This window comes from Epinephelus fuscoguttatus, linkage group LG23 (assembly GCF_011397635.1).
Source record: "Epinephelus fuscoguttatus linkage group LG23, E.fuscoguttatus.final_Chr_v1".
Taxonomy (NCBI): domain Eukaryota; kingdom Metazoa; phylum Chordata; class Actinopteri; order Perciformes; family Serranidae; genus Epinephelus; species Epinephelus fuscoguttatus.
Window position 1 is genome coordinate 905,314 of NC_064774.1, and position 19,312 is coordinate 924,625.

Consider the following 19,312-nt stretch of genomic DNA (forward strand, 5'->3'; position numbering starts at 1 on the left):
GTGTGTTAGCAGAGTGTCTTTGTTGTGTTTTTAAAGTGTGAACATGTCTAAAGTCCAAATGCTGAAAGCGTTGGTGAAGCAGCGACTAACTGCGGCTGCTGAAGAGATATTTGGGCTGTTTGAAAGAACGATAGCAGAGTACGAGGAGGAACTTTGTCGATCAAAAGAGGAGAACGAGCGACAACGGAAACTACTGGACGCTGTTTTCAACCCTCAGCTTCGGTTACACAGAGCAGGTTTGTTCATTAAACATTACAAGTTCATTATTAATAATATAACTGCAGCTCTGTTCAATAAATATTCAGTCTGTCGACGTTTATACGCCGCGTTAGCTTCTCCGGTGTCGTTAGTCTGGGGCCGTTCGTGGCCGTTTTGTCAAGGAACCGGAACCAGGGCGAGTGAGACAGGATCCGGAATTCGATGGATGCACCTTTCCGTCAAAATAAAAGCACCAAGCTAATAAAAATGCGATGAAATTTTTCAGTTTAAAGAATATAATTTACAAGAAAAGCCCCAAGCCATTAAGTTAATCGATTTTCTTACACCCCTCATCACCCCAAATAGATGGTGCGCCAGAATTTAAAGTTTTACTTTGGTGAACACTTTTAGTTTGGTGAATTTGGTGAATTCTGCATCCGCTCTCTAGACCGGAACCAGAATCCAGACAAAATTCAGAGTGAATAGGAAACCGAGCCTGGTGATGCGAGGCTAGGTGTTGTTAGCTTCTCTGGTGCCATTAGCTTCTCTAGTGCTGTTAGCTTCTCTGGTGCCATTAGCTTCTCTGGTGCCGTTAGCTTCTCTGGTGCTCTTAGCTTCTCTGGTGTCGTTAGCTTCCCATTATTATTACAGTTTTTTTTTTACAATGACTTCAGCTCTAATTTCAGAACCTTGACATTCCTTTTCACAACTCTAGTCACGAAACTCAAAACTAATGATGAAAATGCACATTTTTTCAAAACTTTTTCCGGTTGCTTGGATACTATACACATTAACCTAAGATCATTTGTTCGTTTAACAAAAGTCACCTGTTCAAAATGACACAGCTTAACATCACAGTATTACCATTTCGAAATGTAATTCACACATTACATCTGAGATGATTGTCTATTCATTTCATTACAATGATCTAACTATCAGTGTATACAACTGCTCAAAATAATCAGTTAAACTTGCATTTCTCTTAACGCACAGTTTTATGGAAACTGCTGAACAATATTAATAGTAATGTTTCGATCATGAAAGGCCCTCGTAATTGCTTTTCCAGCACTCAACTCATTACTGATGATTGATCTCACCTTGTGGTATGAGTATAAATGAGTGGGATCCTTGACTGCACAAGCAATTTCAGTAACATGGAGCCGGCAGGTGATCACAACAGAGATCAAGCAATGGGAAGAGGAAGACATGGTGGTCAAAGGATTGGCAGGAGTCACGCACCCCTTCTGAGAGGTGGTCCTGGGCCTCGTATTAGAGGAGGGCTTAGGCCTCAACAGAGGTGGTCATGGGCCTCATTTTAGAGGTGTGGGGGAACGAGGTAGAGGAGATGTTTGGCAAATGAAAACATCAACTGTGATGAGGATGAGAACCTGTGGCCAAATCCACATGACAGGGTTGATGGATAGTAGCACAGTACAGTAATCAATCCTTTTTCGAACTGAGTGATTTTTTTTTTTTTACATGTGTTTTATAGTACTGTAGTTTTTTCTTTTTTCTTTTTTGTAGCCGATTATTTTTGCTTTGATTCAAAGAAATCAATGTTATATTTTCTTCAATAAATTTAAGTTAACTGTAGAGTGATGTAGTACCATACTGAATTTAATGATTGTTCAAAGGAATAAACAATGACACTATCTGTATCTTGTGTGTGGGTGATCTAAATTAAGTTCATATGGTATTTCATGATACAATGCGTTATTTGAAACAGCGATTCTGCACATGTAAGGTTTCTTTAAAGATATGGATGCACAATGCAATGTTTTGAGCACTGGACAGCCTGTGTTACAGGGGATGACCGTTTTGAGTTTTGTGTCTAGAGTTGTGAAAAATGACATCAAGGTTCTGAAATTAGTGCTAAAGGTACTATAAAAAACTGTATTATTATTAAATAATTTTCATGGTCTTATCATATTTTGTATTGTCAGTATGATCCACTAAGTAATTCCGGCTGTTAAACAAAGTGGAGTAAAAATGTACAATATGTGCGTTGTGCCATTTTTTTCGACAGACATGGGTCGACTTGACGTGGCTTAGTTCAGGTTCATCTGACATTGGCAGTAGGAGGAGTAGCAAGAGGGAAACGCAAACCTGACAGACACTGAAAAGATGAGCAACTGGGGAGACAAGGAATTGAGCGCCCTCCTTGTCCTTGCAAACGAAGAGGCCATTAACCGTCAGATGACGGTGACGGTGAAGAACGGGCCAACTTACGAGAGAATCGCCGCCTGACTAGCCGCAGCTTCCCTCCCACGTTATTGTTTACGTCACACGCTGAGCTACATGTTTTGTTACTTGCTCACGCCCCCATTGCCCCGAAAAAGACGCCTTCTGTATTTAGTAGGCAGGTGGCACTCCCCAGTTTTGTTTTTATACTGCCAATGCTGAATAAACACTGTTTGGGCTTTCCTGCAAATTTGCATAATTCCTGTCTAGAAAGGCCTTATGTCCTCGGCCAAGCTACCTCACCTCTCTTCAATGACCATCGGCTCTGCCCCAGTCTCACACACTTTAAGGAATACATGAGTGAAGTACAAGAACCACAAATTTGTACTGCAGTAGTACTTGAGTTGATGTACTTAGCTACTTTCTACCACTGGTAGCTGAGTTGAGAAACACCATGAAATTAGCCACTGCCAGCTAATTTAGCTAACATAACATATCAGAAAAATGGCTTTAAATGGTCCATAATGTTATCTACATTGTGTTGTTTTGTAAGGCAGCGGATACTGTGCCATTACTGGCATTTTATTTACTCAGGCTGCCAGTAATCAAATGGTAAACTGATGCATACTATGGACAATCATTCTCAAATATTTCACTTTAGACTGAGCAAATAAAGAGCCACACTTTAGCCTCCAGACATGACAAGAGTAACAGTACATGTTAATGACTGCTGTGACACAGCTGAGTGAACACTGTGAAGCTGTTTGATGCTCAGAGATTTGTAGAAGTTCAGTAAGGAGTTTTTGAGCTGTGATGTGAATGAACGACAACATTTCTCTGTAACATCTGTGTGTGTGTGTGTGTGTGTGTGTGTGTGTGTGTGTGTGTGTGTGTGTGTGTGTGTGTGTGTGTGTTTACTGTTTCCTGCAGATGTCCAGCAGCTGTTGGTGGTTAAAGAAGAGGTTCCCCCTGAGCAGCAGGAGTGGAGCTCCAGTGTGGACCAGGAAGACCCAGAGCCTCCACACATTAAAGAGGAACAGGAGGAACTCTGGATCAGTCAGGAGGGAGAGCAGCTTCAAGGGCTGGAGGAGGATGATATCACCAAGTTCACATCCACTCCTGTCCCTGTGAAGAGTGAAGATGATGAAGAGAAACCTCAGTCCTCACAGCTTCATCAAAGACACACTGAACAGATGGAAACAGAAGCAGAGGGAGAGGACTGTGGAGGAGCAGAACCAGCCAGGAACTCAGATCCAGATACACATTTACAACCTGAGACTGATGACAGTGATGATTGGAAGGAGACCAGAGAACCTCAGTCAGGTTTCAACTGTCTGGAAAATGATGAAGTCCCTGTCTGTGATTTGATTGTTGGTGAGAAACCATTTAGCTGCTCTGAGTGTGGGAAAAGATTTGGTCGAAGGGGAAATCTCAATGACCACATGAGAATTCACACAGGAGAGAAACCATTTAGCTGCTCTGAGTGTGGGAAAAGATTCTGTCGCAATGGACATCTGAAGAAACACATTTTATCACATACAGGAGAGAAACCATTTAGCTGCTCTGAGTGTGGGAAAAGATTTAATCGCAATGCACATCTGAAGAAACACATGAGATCACATACAGGAGAGAAACCATTTAGCTGCTCTGAATGTGGGACAAGATTTGGTCAAAAGGCACATCTGACGGTACACATGAGATCTCATACAGGAGAGAAACCATTTAGTTGTTCTGAGTGTGGGAGAAGATTTAGTCGCAATGGAATTCTGAAGATACACAAGAGAACTCATGCAAGAAAAAAGCCATTTAACTGTTCAATTTGTGGGAAATCATTTACACAACGTAATATTTTACACACACACCTGAGAACTCATGAAGGAGAAAAATGATTCAGCTGTTCAGTTTGAAAAAAATCTTTCATATGGAATACCACTTTAAAAAGAGTACACACATGAGACACACTATTCAGCTGAAATGTCTGTATGATACCTGTAACACAGACTGGACAGTTATCACAAACACATGAAATCCCACACGAGAGACACACTGTAGCTGCAGTGTTTGTCACTAAAGATACACTTGGCCTGGTTGTTATTTATGACTTGAAACAGCTGTTCATATCAAATGAGCAAGAAATCAACTATATGTGTTTCCTCATAAGATAAGTTTCATTAGCACTTCTGCCTATTTAATAATATCTGAAAGTCCACATGCACAGAATGTGAAGATGTTATGTTGTGTCTCTTTTTCTTTGCTCACATGCTGTATGTAAAGGGTCCTCTAGGATATTAATGATTTCATCCATGCAGTCAGGTCAGATTAAACTTGGAGGAGGGAGACTTCAGGTATGATATTTCTTTTAGGGTTAATGCTTTTCTTAATCCTTTTGTCCTGATCCTACCTGGAGGGGAAGCAACTATTTATAGTTTGACATATGATACACCTCCTACACAACATAAAATGGAGTCATTCACAGTGTTTAATTTGTTTATTAAACAACTTATTTGGACCTTGTGTTGTGAAATGTTTCCAAGTTCAAGAATAAACTTTCAAGTTCAATTACTGTCATTATTTAAAGAGTGTGAGCTCATTAACTCATTTACCCCGGAAGCTGCACTCTTCTGTTCAACATCTATATGCTCCCTCTTGCTCAGATTATGGAATATCATAGCATCTTCTACCATACTTATGCAGATGACACACAACTTTACATAACAGTGTCACCAGATGACTACAGTCCCCTACATCTGCTAAATAAGTGCATTGATGAAATTAATACGTGGATGTGCCAGAATTTTCTACAACTAAACACAGACAAAAGTGAGATCGTTGTTTTTGGCCCCAAAGAACAAAGATCAATAGTCAATGCTCACCTTGACGCCATGACACTAAAACCTACAAATCAAGCCAGAAATCTTGGTGTAGTTCTGGACTCAGTTCTAAATTTCAATAGTCACATTAAGACAATTACTAAATCAGCCTACTACCACCTTAAAAACATTCTGTCTAAACAAGATACAGAAAAAGTTGTTCATGCTTTCATTTTCAGCAGGCTGGACTATTGTAACGGTGTCTTCACAGGCCTGAGTAAAAAATCAATTAGACAACTGCAGCTCGTCCAGAACGCTGCTGCCAGAGTCCTCACCAAAACCAAGAGAGTGGAGCACTGGTTTCCTGTGTGACAAAGGATAGACTTTAAAATCTTGTTAGTTGTCTATAAAGCACTAAATGGTCTCGGGCCTAAATACATCTCTGATATACTTGTACGTTATGAAGTACCCAGAACCCTCAGATCATCTGGACCAGGTTTATTCAGTGTTCCTAGGATCACAACCAAACAAAGTGAAGCAGCCTTTAGTTTCTATGCTCTCTGCCTGTGGAACAAACTTCCAGGACATCTGAGGTCGGCTGAAACTGTCAACTCATTTAAATCAGGGCATAAAACATTGCTATTTACTGCAGCTTATCAGTGAGCTAGATATGTAACTTATTGTTAGGATAATCTGTAGCTATTGTTTTTATATTTGTCTGCTGTTGCTTTTGCTTTATGTTTGCTTTTAAAATGCATTTTCTGCACTGTTTTGAACTATTTATTGTCTTGCTTTTAGCTTTTGTTTTTAATGATCTCAAACACAATTTCCTTTAATGTTTTATTTTAATGTATTTCTCTTGTAAAGCACCTTGAATTGGCTTGTGTATGAATAGTGCTATATAAATAAAATTACCTTGCCTTGCCTTGCCTTGAAAGAGTAGGAAAACACCTCAATCTTCCAGTGGTTGGATGAACTAACAGCAAATAACAATGGAACAACAATCAGTTCTGGGAAAAAAAGTTATCCTGATGGATTATGTGTTAAAGGTTTGATTTTAGTTCCTGAATGTTACACTTATGGACTATCTGTGTAAACTGCCCATCAAGATGTTAAAGGTATAACATTCTGATGTTATACCTGTGGATTCCCTGTGTAAACTGTTTACTAATATTCAGAGATCTTAATTTTGTGTACTTGTGTAATAGATTAGGGTATACACTGGAAAGTGCCTTGATGAAGCCCCTCTGACGTTTTGTTTTTTTTTTGTATCTCTCCATCACGTTTCTGTTGCTCATGTACTACTTTTTCTTTTTTTTGCATATGTGAAAACAAATGAACTAAACTACAAAACAACTGGAACACTTCAATAAATGTCATTCTTTCAAAAAGTGTAATTTGGTGAACAAATGTCACCAGGGAAAGATGGTGTATGTTACAGTATGTTAGCTCATATGACAGACAGTGCACTTGAAGCAGTGTTAAGACTGTTTAATAAAATATGGGACACAGGCAAACTCCCATCAATATGGAAGGAAATCAGTTATAGTACCTATATTAAAACCAGGTAAAGACTCATCAAATCCCTCTAGTTACAGGCCCATCGCTCCAACATCGCAATTAGGGAAAACTTTGGAACGGATGGTGACAGAGAGACTTTTTAGAGAGTAAAAAATAATTGTCAAGTTATCAAAGTGGATTTCGTAGAGGAAGAGGGACAATGGACAGTGTCTTATGTCTAGAATCAGAAATAAGGAAAGCTCAGACCAACAGAGAAATGGTGATTGCTGTATTTTTTGATATTGAGAAAGAGTACGATATGTTATGGAAAGAGCGACTACTCATCAAACTCAATAAATTAGGTGTGAATGGAGAACTGTACAACTGGGTATTAGATTTCATGTATGGAAGAACAATAGAAGTTAAAGAGGGTACAGAATATTCAAATGTATATGAAGTTGAGAATGGAACACCACAGGGAAGTGTCTGCAGTCCAATCCTGTTTAACATCATGATCAATGATATTTTCAAACAAATTGAGCAAGGTATAGGGAAGTCACTACACGCTGATGACGAGGCCTTATGGATAAGGGCGCGGAATCTGAAATTTATACAGAAGACACTGCAGGCCGCGATTGAGAAGGTGGAGCAGTGGGCAGATGTATGGGGCTTTAAACTATCGGTTGCAAAGACACAAGGAAGATGTTTTTCCAGACATCACAAAGAGATCTCCTTGAAACTGTATGGCCAAACAATTGAGCAGGTCAGGGTCATTAGATTACTGGGTATGTGGCTGGATGAAAAGTTGACCTGGAAGCATCACATTGATAAAGTAAGGGATAAACGCAAAAGGGTCAACAATCTCTTAAGATGCCTGTCAGGAAGAGACTGGGGAGCAACCAGAGCATCACTGTTAGATATGTATCAAACTATTATGAGAGCAACACTAGACAATGGGTGTATAGGGTATTTATCAGCAGCAGAAACTCATCTTAAAAGACTGGATGTACAGCAGGCACAGGGACTGAGGATATGTAGTGGTGCATTTAAATCCTCTCCAGTAGCAACCATACAAGTGGAAATGGGGGAACAGCCTTTGCGGATCAGAAGAATGAAACTTATATTAGCATACTGGGTCAATCTTCAAGGGCACAGCACTACACACCCTGCTGAAGGCATCCTGGAGGACTGTTGAGAGCACAGTGACTCTAATATTATGAGCTTTGGATGGATAGGGAACATAAAGGCTGAACAAGCAGGTTTAGGTCATAATTGAAATACACAATCTACTGTACAGAATACACAAGAGGGGTCTGATGGTCTGCTTTATTTGGGTTCCTGCCCATGTAGGAATAGAAGGAAATGAAGGGGCTGATATTCTGGCCAAACAATCACTTAAATCACACACTGTAAATGCAGAAATTCCGTTAAGTAGGGCAGAAGGTAAATCAATAATTAAGAAACATGCGGGAAAGTGTGGCAAGAGCACTGGGAAGACACTTATATAATATACAGAATCAGGCTGGGTTGGGAAGAAGGATGGGCAGGAGCCGGAGGGAAGAGGTAGTCATCACACGACTTAGGATAGGGCACACAGGACTGAATAATACACTACATAAAATAGATAAACACCCTGATGACAAATGTAATCACTGTGGTCAGTCAGAATCTGTCCAACATGTTCTGTTGGAGTGTAGAGCATATGAGGAGGAAAGGAGGGCACTGATAACAGCAGCAGAGAAGGCCAAGATAGGTTTAAGTATAGGGACCTGCTCAGAGTAGAGTCAAATAATATACTCAGACATTTAATCATATATCTAAAAGATACAAGGCTGATGGAGAGGATTTAAGTTCCCTTTTTTGTGTTTTGTTTTGTATGCAAATCTACTGTGCCACACTCCAGTCCAGTAGGTGGCGGTAATGCACCTTCAAGTTGGTTGCCAACCGCCAATAAACTCCATAGAGATCTACCCCGGAAGCTCTACGTCACACTGTTTGAACAAGATGGCGTCTGATAGAATGGTGTGTTAGCAGAGTGTCTTTGTTGTGTTTTTTAAAGTGTGAACATGTATAAAGTCCAAATGCTGAGAGCGTTGGTGAAGCAGCGACTAACTGCGGCTGCTGAAGAGATATTTGGGCTGGTTGAAAGAACGATAGCAGAGTACGAGGAGGAACTTTGTCGATCAAAAGAGGAGAACGAGCGACAACGGAAACTACTGGACGCTGTTTTAAACCCGCAGCTTCGGTTACACAGAGCAGGTTTGTTCAGTAAACATTACAAGTTCATCATTATTAATGATATAACTGCAGGTTTGTTCGATAAGTATCCATTGCTTCCGAGTGGGTAGTAGGTGGGCCGAGAATACATAAATCAGAACTTCCAGCAAAGTTGTGGCGTTTGCAGTGTGGGCCATGTCCTAGGTTAATGTGGCAGGAACTTGGGGGTAATTTTACGGGGCCGTTGGTGCGTGCAAAGAGCATGGATACCAAGAGGCGAAGCTCCGTTGAATTTCTGCCAACAGCCACTAGGGGCGCTGCCGCCATTTTGGACTGTTGCGCCCAGACAACATGCAAGATGTCAAGGAGAGAGGAGGAAAAAAGTAAAAGAAAACAGTGTAGTGCAATTAACTGCAACAACTATCAGTGGAACACCCCGCACCTGGCCTTCCACCGTTTCCCGAAGGATCCCGACAGAGGTGTACGTTTTAAAGTGTTTTAATATCAATTTAATATGCTAGTTTTCGTGGGAAGATATATGTAGCCTATATATATAGGCCTATATATGGCGTCTTGGACCATTTATATCAGAGCTGATTACTGCTTTAGCATTAAAATATATCATATTAAAATAGCCTATATATTATTATTATTATTATTATTATTATTATTATTATGATTATCACTGTCCCCTTACTGTACAAACTGTAAATAAATCTTTATTCCTGACTATGTGACGTCACTATTAATGTGTTTCTAGTTAAAATATTGATTTTTAAAAAAAAATTATTATTTTTTTTTTTTTTTCTCGGTAGATTGGCTTTAGGGGGTGATTTTGAAGGAGTAATTAAGTTAATAAGTGGATATAATATGTAGAGATGCCATCTAGGCCGTTTTTCCTTGTTTTTTTTTTTTTTTTTTAAAGTCTCTATTTTGCTTTACAAAAACGTGAAAAAGCAGCTGTGACCAAGCTATCACGAGGTGAGTAGCATTGTAAACATAATTAATAGTGATATACTTCAGTTTGTCTGTGTGTTTTCGTATGCAAGCAGGTCTGCTGACGGTCCAAAATGGCGGCGGTAGGACGAAACCATGGGGGAATTTGTTGCTATGGGGCGTTCTATTGAGCTTCACCTCTTGGTATTCATGCTCTTTGGTGCGTGTCTCCACCGCAGGAACCACTCCCTAAGAACAGAGTTCCGGAACTTTTATAGGGGCTAAACAAGTCCCTGATTTAATATAAAATGTGTTTATATTCGTTAATTTCACCCTCTTCTGCTCACAATATGGATGAATATGGTTTGTTACTTTATATATATATATGTTTGTAATACTGCCTTTACACGACTCTTTGTGTTTACACTGTAATTTGATTAAGTTGATGTTTGCATTTTGTGTTATTTCCTATGATCACATTCACTTAACACTCTGTATAACTTCCTTGTGTTGATTAAATAACAAAAAATAAAAAAAAAATAAAATAAAATAAACAAGTCCCTGCCTCGGGGTAGGTACTCAGAACGGCCCGAAAAACTCCTGGCTGGGGCTTGGGGTTTACTCGGTGCTGACTGGATATACTCAAGGCGGAATGTGACGTCAACAGAAAGCAACAAAATAGCTGGCATTTTTAAAACTCAGCAGACGAGAGTTAGCTCGTTTATATAGCTTTCGCCGCCATGTAAACAAACTCGAGAACCGGTTCATGAAAAAATATCTTTTCCAGCGGATATCTTGGTTACAACATGATTGAGCTAGCAGTTTGGTGTTGCTATGTGTGGTATTTATTCAGTTTTGGGAAATCACGATGTCTAGAAAGCATCAGTAACGTTAGTGGCTGCAGCTGACAGGGACAGCTAACAACAGCAGCAAAGCTAACATCAGGACGTCACCTGTTAAAAGCCTCCCGTTGTCGGATACGACATGAAACTACTCCAGTTAGCTCAATCATGTTGTAACTAAGACATTCACTGGAAAAAAAAAAATTTTTCACGGACCGTGACTGGAGTTATTACAGACACCTCTAACGGCGTCCCTATGCCCCTACGTCGCCCCGGTCAAAATGGTCGCGCAACGATTACATCACATACAGAGCCCGGTAACTTTACAGAAACCTATGGCAAGCCGTTTTAACCTTATCGCAAAGTTTGACTATCCGGAATTACCATTGTAGATATCAACAACACCATTTTGACTAGTCATAATGTCATTGTGACTAGTATGCATTTTAATTGAAGATATCTATGGCTTTATTCTGACTAGTCAGAACTCTAATTTAAGATATCTGTAATTCAGTTTTGACTAGTAAGATTCAAACTACTTTTGCCATTAATGTGTATGGGGTTTCTCATTGGAGATATCTCCAATTCAGTTACAGATATGTACAATGTCATTCTGACTATCTGGAACTTAATTCAAGATATCTAGAAAGAACCATGTAGATATCTTCAATTGATGATAATTAAAGATATCAAAATGAAGTTGCAGATATCCGCAATTAGAATTGCAGATATCCACAACTACATTGAAGATATCAATAATGACAAACCCCATACACATGAATGGCAAAAGTAGTTTGAATCTTACTAGTCAAAACTGAATTACATATATCTGTAATTGGAGTTTTGACTAGACAAAATTATGTTGCAGATATCAGTAATGAATATCCAGTCTAGCTATTAAATGTTAAAACGGCTTGCCATAGGAACCTTCCTTCTACTCCGCTCTCTCAGTGGAGACACGGCGGCTGAGAGGGCCGAGCGAGAGGACGTTCCTGTTGTAGTTCCTGCCCCCCAAATAGTACCAGGAACTTCTTCAGTGGAAACGGGCCTTTTGAGTAGTGTTGCATTTGTATGCAAAAGGGTTACTTCAGCTGCCAGTATCTAGTTTAACAGAGGAACTTAAATGTACCAAGGTCAGGACAGAGCTCTTGTTATCTGGGAGTAAGGACGTGGTAGTTAGGAGTGTGGTTCCAAATCCAACCAAGGGGAGGAAGTGGAACCCGAGATCGGCAGTTCAGCAGTTCAGGAGACAGAGGCAACTCTTAGGCATGCAGAGATTGTAGGTAATGTTCAGTTTGGCTGGGGAGGCCTGGGGCTTGGCTCAGGCAAACCGGTATGGAATAAATCAGATCAGGTGGAGAGATCCACTTCCTCTCAGGAGAAAATCCAGGAAGAGGAAGGTTATTTAAGTGTGGGAGTGACCTATTTGAATCCCTTTTGTTTGAGACCATGCTGCAAGGTGAGTGTGTTTGCTGATTCTGTGAGTTAATCTTTTCTGTCTCCTTTAACTTTAGCTTATATTGGAGTTATGCTATGTAGCGTGTGAAATAGAGTATGGTGAATGTGCTAGGAAAGGTAGTATCGGCACGGTCTCTACCTGGAGCTCGCATAAACGAAGCCTGTATACCGAGTATTCGGTATATACCCCCATGTATTTGCATAAGTGTCCACTAGATGGCAGTATTTAATCAGAGTACATTGGACAGAGTGTTTAGTCATCTATTCTGAGTGTGTTACTGATTTGCCGTAATTCTTTCATATCATGTAAAACGAATGCCTTAAGTTATTTGTTTTTACTACTGCTTTATATTACTGATATTACCGAGGTCTGCTGCTGAATTCATCGTCATGTTTCACTCGGTAGAACTCCGATTTAATAAGTCAGCAGTGATAAAAATGTGTAAACTGTCATTAAGGCAGACAAGTGGAGCATTAGCTGGTAAATGTCACGTTTACTCGCTTTACATGGAGCTAACATTTAAAAAGTATTATATAAATTGTTTGCCACATGTGTAACTGTCTGTTCATGGGTCATAAGAAATCATTTTTAAAGAGTAGATGTTTGTTTAGGAATAGATGATGCTCAGAGGTCTGTAGAAGTTCAATAAGGAGTTTTTGGGCTGTGATGTGAATAAACGACAACATTTCTCTGTAACGTGTGTGTGTGTGTGTGCGCGCTGTTTCCTGCAGACGCCCAGCAGCTGTTGGTGGTTAAAGAAGAGGTTCCCCCTGAGCAGCAGAAGTCGAGCTCCAGTGTGGACCAGGAGGACCCAGAGCCTCCACACATTAAAGGGGAACAGGAGGAACTCTGGATCAGTCAGGAGGGAGAGCAGCTTCAAGGGCTGGAGGAGATTGATATCACCAAGTTTATATCCACTCCCGTCCCTGTGAAGAGTGACGATGATGAAGAGAAACCTCAGTCCTCACAGCTTCATCAAAGACACACTGGACAGATGGAAACAGAAGCAGAGGGAGAGGACTGTGGAGGAGCAGAACCAGCCAGGAACTCAGATCCAGATACACATTTACAACCTGAGACTGATGACGAGACTGGAGAGTCCTCTGAACCTGAGACTGATGACAGTGATGATTGGACGGAGACCAGAGAACCTCAGTCAGGTATCTGTCAAGACACACATTTGCTTGTCTTAAGCAAGTCTCAAGTTTTAACCTTCAGATCTCAAGTAAATGGTAAATGGAAAATGGACCTGCACTTATATAGCACCTTTTTAGTCATCTGACCACTTAAAGCACTTTTCACACTACTACGAGTCATATTCACCCATCGCACACACACTCATACACAAAGGGCCGAGGCTACCAGACAAGGTGCCACCTGCTACTCAGTTTTTAACACACTCACACACTGAGCAATTGGAACCGCTGATCTTCCGATTAGTGGATGTCCGGCTCTACCTCTGAGCCACAGCCATCCAGTCCTTGGTATAAGTCAAGCAAGTTGTGTCAAGTCATTGCTCAGGTCAAGCAAGTCACAAGTAAAGTCATACTTACAAACTCAGAAAGATAAACTAGAAAATGCATTTCCTGCGGAAAATGCATGTGAATGCTGAAATAAAAGAAAAGGCTGAAAGTACAGAAATATCAAAGAAATTGCCCGAAACATCTGAAAATCCTTACAGAGCTGAACATTTGACATTTGAATGGTTTCTGTAGCTGAAGGTATGTAAGAGTAGTAAGTGAGTAGTATAAGGGGGGTCGACAGGGTTTGGCTGCGGTCCGCGAGGAGTTACCTCTCCTGGCTTAAGGGTGGGTGGCCTGGTTTTTGGACCTACCCTGGAGAATGCCGATCTCCATTGCGGCTTGGCATGGCATGGCGCCTCTAAACTCACTATGGAAACACAAATTGGCACGGCATGACTTTGTTCGGCGCAGCAGGGAGGATGCAGCTGAACAACCTTCATGACTCACCCTTTATTTGGAATTGTGTGTTACCAGCTTTACGCTCCCAGTTTTGAGAAGCATACAAGAGAACTGGCATGGTTCAGTCAGTTGCAAAAGTCACACAACAACACAAACTAACTGCCCTATCGAAGGGCAGCTGAAGACCAGCGACTCATTGTGTTCTGTGAGGTAAAATTACTGATTCTTTAAGTGGAGTCTGGTTAATTTGAGTATGATGTTTGATGTAATTGCCACAGGGCTGGGAGGGCGGCTACAAACGGATCAGGGGAGCAGGCAGATCACGGACATTTACTCACGTGGTACACCGGAAGTATCTCCCGCCACGAAGTCCAGGAAAAAAAATCAGCCCGAACAGACGTGTTTGGACGGATTTAGAGCGAAAAAGCAGTTTCTTCACTCGGTGAGTAAAAAATACAAAAGTCTGAGTTTTCCATTTCTCAGGTTTATGTTCATTTGTTCGGATTGTAAGTGTGTATTATCTGATAGACGTATCTGTGTGTGAACTATCAGTGAAAGTTTCATTTTCCATGCTTGCCTAAGTTAGGTGGTAGACAGCTAAATGTGGATGGAAGCGGTAGGGGGACGAACGGATCACTGTGCTCCGGGTCAAACGGACCTGCACGGCCTCTGTGAATAAACATGTATTTCTTTGCTCTGTTGTTTCAGAAAACAAACAAGGTTAGAGCGAGAAAGACCACCAACGGCCTGTACAGCAGTCCCACATTGTTTGCGCAGGCACATCAGGCTGTGTGTAAGGGACGCACAGTCAGAGGTGCTGCAGCTCTGTTTGGAGTGCCGTACTCAACTCTGTATCGGTACATTAAAATTAAAAGCGTGGACCCAACTGCACCAGAGCCAGGATACAAACCTCATAATAAGGTGTTCTCAGCAGAGCAAGAGAGCAGCTTGAGGGATTACCTTCTAAAGGCTGCAGATATTTATTATGGGCTCAGTTCTCGTGAGGTAAGCTTACGTAGCATAGAGAATTGTTTAAAGTTAATGCAAATCATAGATAATTGATAAGTTCATAAAGTTTAAGAAATGATATCACAGTTTCTAGGTTGAAAACAATAGCAAGTTCTTTATTAACTTCAAATACATGGATATCACAGTTCACAGGATAAAATTGATTAAATTAATAAATAAGTTAAAATATATACATAGATATTACAGCTCATAGGGTTAGGGTGAACATAATTAACTTAAAATCAATGTATTGTGTAAATGTAATATTGAACGTGATGCCAAATTTAAAGTATTAATTCATTGTGGCTCCTGAATCCCTCAGGTCCGCAGTCTTGCCTACCAGCTGGCCAAGAAGCATGACTGTAGTTATCCAAAGGCTTGGGATGTGAACCAGTTAGCCGGGAGGGACTGGTCCGCCGCCTTCCTGCATCGCAATCCACAGCTGTTGGTCCGACGTCCTCAGGCCACCAGCCTTTCACGGGCCACAAGTTTCAATCCTTCCAACGTTGGAAACTTCTTTTCCAAACTGTCCAAGGTCCTGGACAGGCACCACTTCCAAGCCAAGGATGTGTGGAACGTTGATGATTCCAGCACGGTCAATGTTCAAGTGCCTGATAAAGTTCTCGCCAGCCGTGGCACAAAGCAGGTCGGATCCACGACGTCTGCGGAGAGAGGGACATTTGTCACAATGGCATTAGCTGTCAATGCCATGGGTAACTCCATCCCACCCCACTTTGTGTTTCCCTGCAAAACTTATCATGACCACTTTGTCAGAGACGGGCCTACAGGCTGCACTGGCTCATGCTCAGAGTCAGGTTGGATGCAGGAGAGCGACTTCCTGATCTTCCTCAAACACTTCATCCATCACACCAAAGCATCCGCTGACTCCAAAGTGCTTCTGCTCCTAGATAATCATACCTCTCACCTCTCGCTGGAAGGCATAGATTATTGTCGAGCCAACGGTGTCGTGCTCCTCTCCTTTCCACCTCACTGCTCACACAAGCTCCAGCCCGTGGACCGCAGTGTGTACGAACCTCTGAAGAGGTGCATCAACTCAGCCATGGACCAATGGATGGTGGGAAATCCTGGGAAAAAAATGACAATATATGATTTGCCAGGTACGATTTGTAAGATCAATCTATTTAAATAGGGACAATACATATTAAATAACTTCTAAAATCAAATGTAAATATACCAGTTTTATGCACCAGGACTGTGTTTTTCACAGGTATTGTGGCAACAGCGCTGCCATCTGCTGTCACACCGTCCAATATAGTGGCTGGCTTCAGGTGTACAGGAATCTGGCCGTTCAACCCCAGCATCTTCACAGAGGAGGATTTCTCACCGGCGTATGTGACTGTGTGACATCCGCCGGCCAGTGTGGAGACAACACCAGCTGTCCCGGATCTGCCAGCACCGCTGTCCACCACTGTGGTAGGGCTGGGTGATTCATATTACATATGAAAAATGTTTTGCGCTCTTGAGGCTAACTGCAGGATTTGAGCAGGTGCAAAGGCCAAAAAAGTCATACAGTTCAAAAAAAGGCCTGCACACTGACAGAAAAGAGGAGGCTCTCGGATGCAGAAAAAGTTTATTTCAAAACATCAAAATGAAAAGTGATGTTTTGAAATAAAAAATCTGTGTAGACGGAGAGCGATTGACAAAGATTGCCGCTTGCCAGTTTCAGGTTTCAGGCTCAGGAATTTTTTTTTTTTTTTTTTTTTTGTGGCTTTAAGTGTTGCTGCTGCCCCCATCCATTTTTTGGTCTCTTGTGTCCCTCTATCATTATGTGTACCCTCTAAATGCAGAGGTTTTTACGCGGTACAGGTAGAACTCTTTATGACTTTTTTTTTTCAACAGCAGCAGTAGTATGAGTCATGGGGTGGATAACTGATCAAGAGCTCCAATCAGAGCTGATCTGATGGATGGATGAGAGGAGCAGCTGCTGCAGAGGTGAGTGAAAGCAATAAAGCAACTCAGGACATAAAATAAACACAGCAGACACGTCAGACAGGATCAACCATGGTGTTAAACTATATATCTTTAAATGTTTCAGTCACGGCTGAAAATAACAACAAAAATAATCTCCCAATGGTTGGATCCACTAACACAGTACATAACAATGGAACAACAATCGGCTCTGAAAAAAAAGTTATACTGATGGATTATGTGTTAAAGGTTTGATTTTATTTCCTGAATGTTACACTTACGGACTATCTGTGTAAACTGTCCATCAAGATGTTAAAGGCTGGATGTAACTATTCTGATGTTACACTTATGGATTCTTATGGATTTATGTGTAAACTGATTGATATTTAGTGATCTTAATTTTGTGTACTTGTGTACATGGTCTGTGTGGATTTTATAATTGTCTTTCTTTAATTCTATCTTTGTAATATGTCACTGAGTTAACTAATGGAGTATGGTATACAATGGAAAGTGCCTTGATTACCCCCCTATGAGGTTTTTTTTTTTTGCATCTCTCCATCATGTTTCTGTTGCTCATGTACTACTTTTTTGCATGTGAAAACAAATGAACTAAACTTAAAAAAAATGGAACAGTTCAATAAAAGTCATTCTTCCAAAAAGTGTATTTTAATCATTTCTCCTCCTGCATGTGTCTTTTTTGAGTAAGCCTGTAATTCCATTCGCACCTCTGGACTTTTATTTTGAAACTCATTAACTCATTTGCCCCGGAAGCTGTACTCTTCACTGTTGCTAACGTTGCACTGTTTAAACAAGATGGCGTCTGGTAGAAAGGTGTGTTAGCAGAGGAGGAGAACAAGCGAAAACGGAAACTACTGGATGCTGTTTTCAGCCCTCAGCTTCGGTTACACAGAGCAGGTTTGTTCAATAAATATTCAGTCTGTCAACAATTATACGCCGCGTTAGCTTCCCTGTTGTTGTTAGCTTCTCTGGTGTCGTTAACTATTTTTCCTCCCAGCCTTCATGGACTGGTTCTTTTTTCTTGTTTCTATTTAACGCAGACAATCATGCTCTTTGACAATTGAGTGGGATTTCTTCATTTCTAAGGGACACAGGTAACTTATTTGCATCCTGTAACTAGGATCCAATAAATGTGATTTCTTACACCTTATTATGACACACAGATGTAGTCATATTTATATTGTGGTTTACTGCATGTAAATATGTTTCAAGATTGCAGTTAGTGAAGCTAATGTGTTCATCATTGTAATGTTGCAGCTGGTCAATGTGGCGCAAACGTAAATGTATTTACAGTCAGGTTTAAACTCTCTGAAAAATGATGAAGTCCCAGTCAGTGATATAATTGCTGATGAGAAACGATTTAGCTGCTCTGAGTGTGGGAAAAGATTTGGTTTAAGTGGAGTTCTGAAGACACACATGAGATCTCATACAGGAGAGAAACCATTTAGCTGCTCCAAGTGTGGGAAGAGATTCTGTCAAAGTGGAGATCTGAGTAGACAGGAGAGAAACCATTTTGCTGCTCTGAGTGTGGGAAAAGTTTTTGTTGTGAAACTGAAGAAACATGAGATATCATAAGAGAGAGAAACCAATTAACTGTTCAATTTTGGGAAATCATTTGCACAATGTCAAAACTTACATACACACGAGAACTCATGAAGGAGAAAAGTGATTCAGCTGGTTAGTTTGAAAACAACAAAAAACTATTTGGAATAAGTCTTTAAAGACATGTGAGTACCCATAAAAGGGAAAGACTTTTCAGCTGCAGCATTTGTATGAAGTCTTTAACACAGACTGGACAGGTACACAACCACATGAAAACCTGCACAGGAGAGAAACCTGTAAGTTGCAGTGTTTGTCATTAAAGATTCACTTGGCCTAAACAACTTGGAAACTATCAGTGTGTTGTTAGTCCGTCTGCACAGCCTCATCAAATTCAAACTGAGGAGAGCAGAGAGGCAGTGTGGAGGACCAGAACCAGCCAGGAACTCACATCCAGATACATGTTTACAACCAGAGACTGATGACAGTGATGATGATCGGAAGGGGATCAAAGAACTTCAGTCAGCTTTCAACTCTTTGTAAAATATGAAGTCCCAGTACGTTGCGTGACACTCAATACTAACCAAAAATTGTTAAGTTGCTCAGAGTGGGGTAAAAAAAAAAAATCGACTTACGAGAGAATCATCGAAGGACTGACCAGCCGTGGCTTTCCTCCCACGTCACTGTTTACGTCACATGCTGAGCTACACATTTTGTTACTTGCTCACTCCCCCCATTGCCCCGAAAAAGGCA

The 19,312-nt window shown here is 40.9% G+C and overlaps 3 protein-coding genes across 4 annotated transcripts in view; all 3 read left to right on the top strand.

Annotated features, from left to right (window-relative positions):
- The window catches only part of LOC125884150 (gastrula zinc finger protein XlCGF57.1-like), a 561,995-nt gene that overhangs the window by 466,263 nt on the left and 76,420 nt on the right, over positions 1–19,312 (top strand). The gene's annotated exons all lie outside the window — the stretch shown is intronic.
- Positions 1–19,312, top strand: part of LOC125884175 (zinc finger protein 771-like) — a 51,234-nt gene that overhangs the window by 32 nt on the left and 31,890 nt on the right. The window lies entirely within an intron of this gene.
- On the top strand, positions 9–17,761 carry LOC125884164 (uncharacterized). Of its 2 annotated transcripts, none has more exons than XM_049568991.1 (7): positions 9–236; positions 3,310–3,702; positions 14,344–14,507; positions 14,774–15,070; positions 15,396–16,191; positions 16,302–16,507; positions 16,934–17,761. In XM_049568991.1, the coding sequence occupies exons 1-6, from the start codon at positions 44–46 to the stop codon at positions 16,436–16,438; spliced, it is 1,980 nt and encodes a 659-aa protein (XP_049424948.1). In that variant the 5' UTR covers positions 9–43; the 3' UTR covers positions 16,439–16,507; positions 16,934–17,761. The 2 variants fall into 2 exon arrangements, with proteins under 2 accessions (XP_049424948.1, XP_049424947.1); XM_049568990.1 differs by lacking the exons at positions 9–236; positions 3,310–3,702 and adding exons at positions 8,695–8,948; positions 12,875–13,303.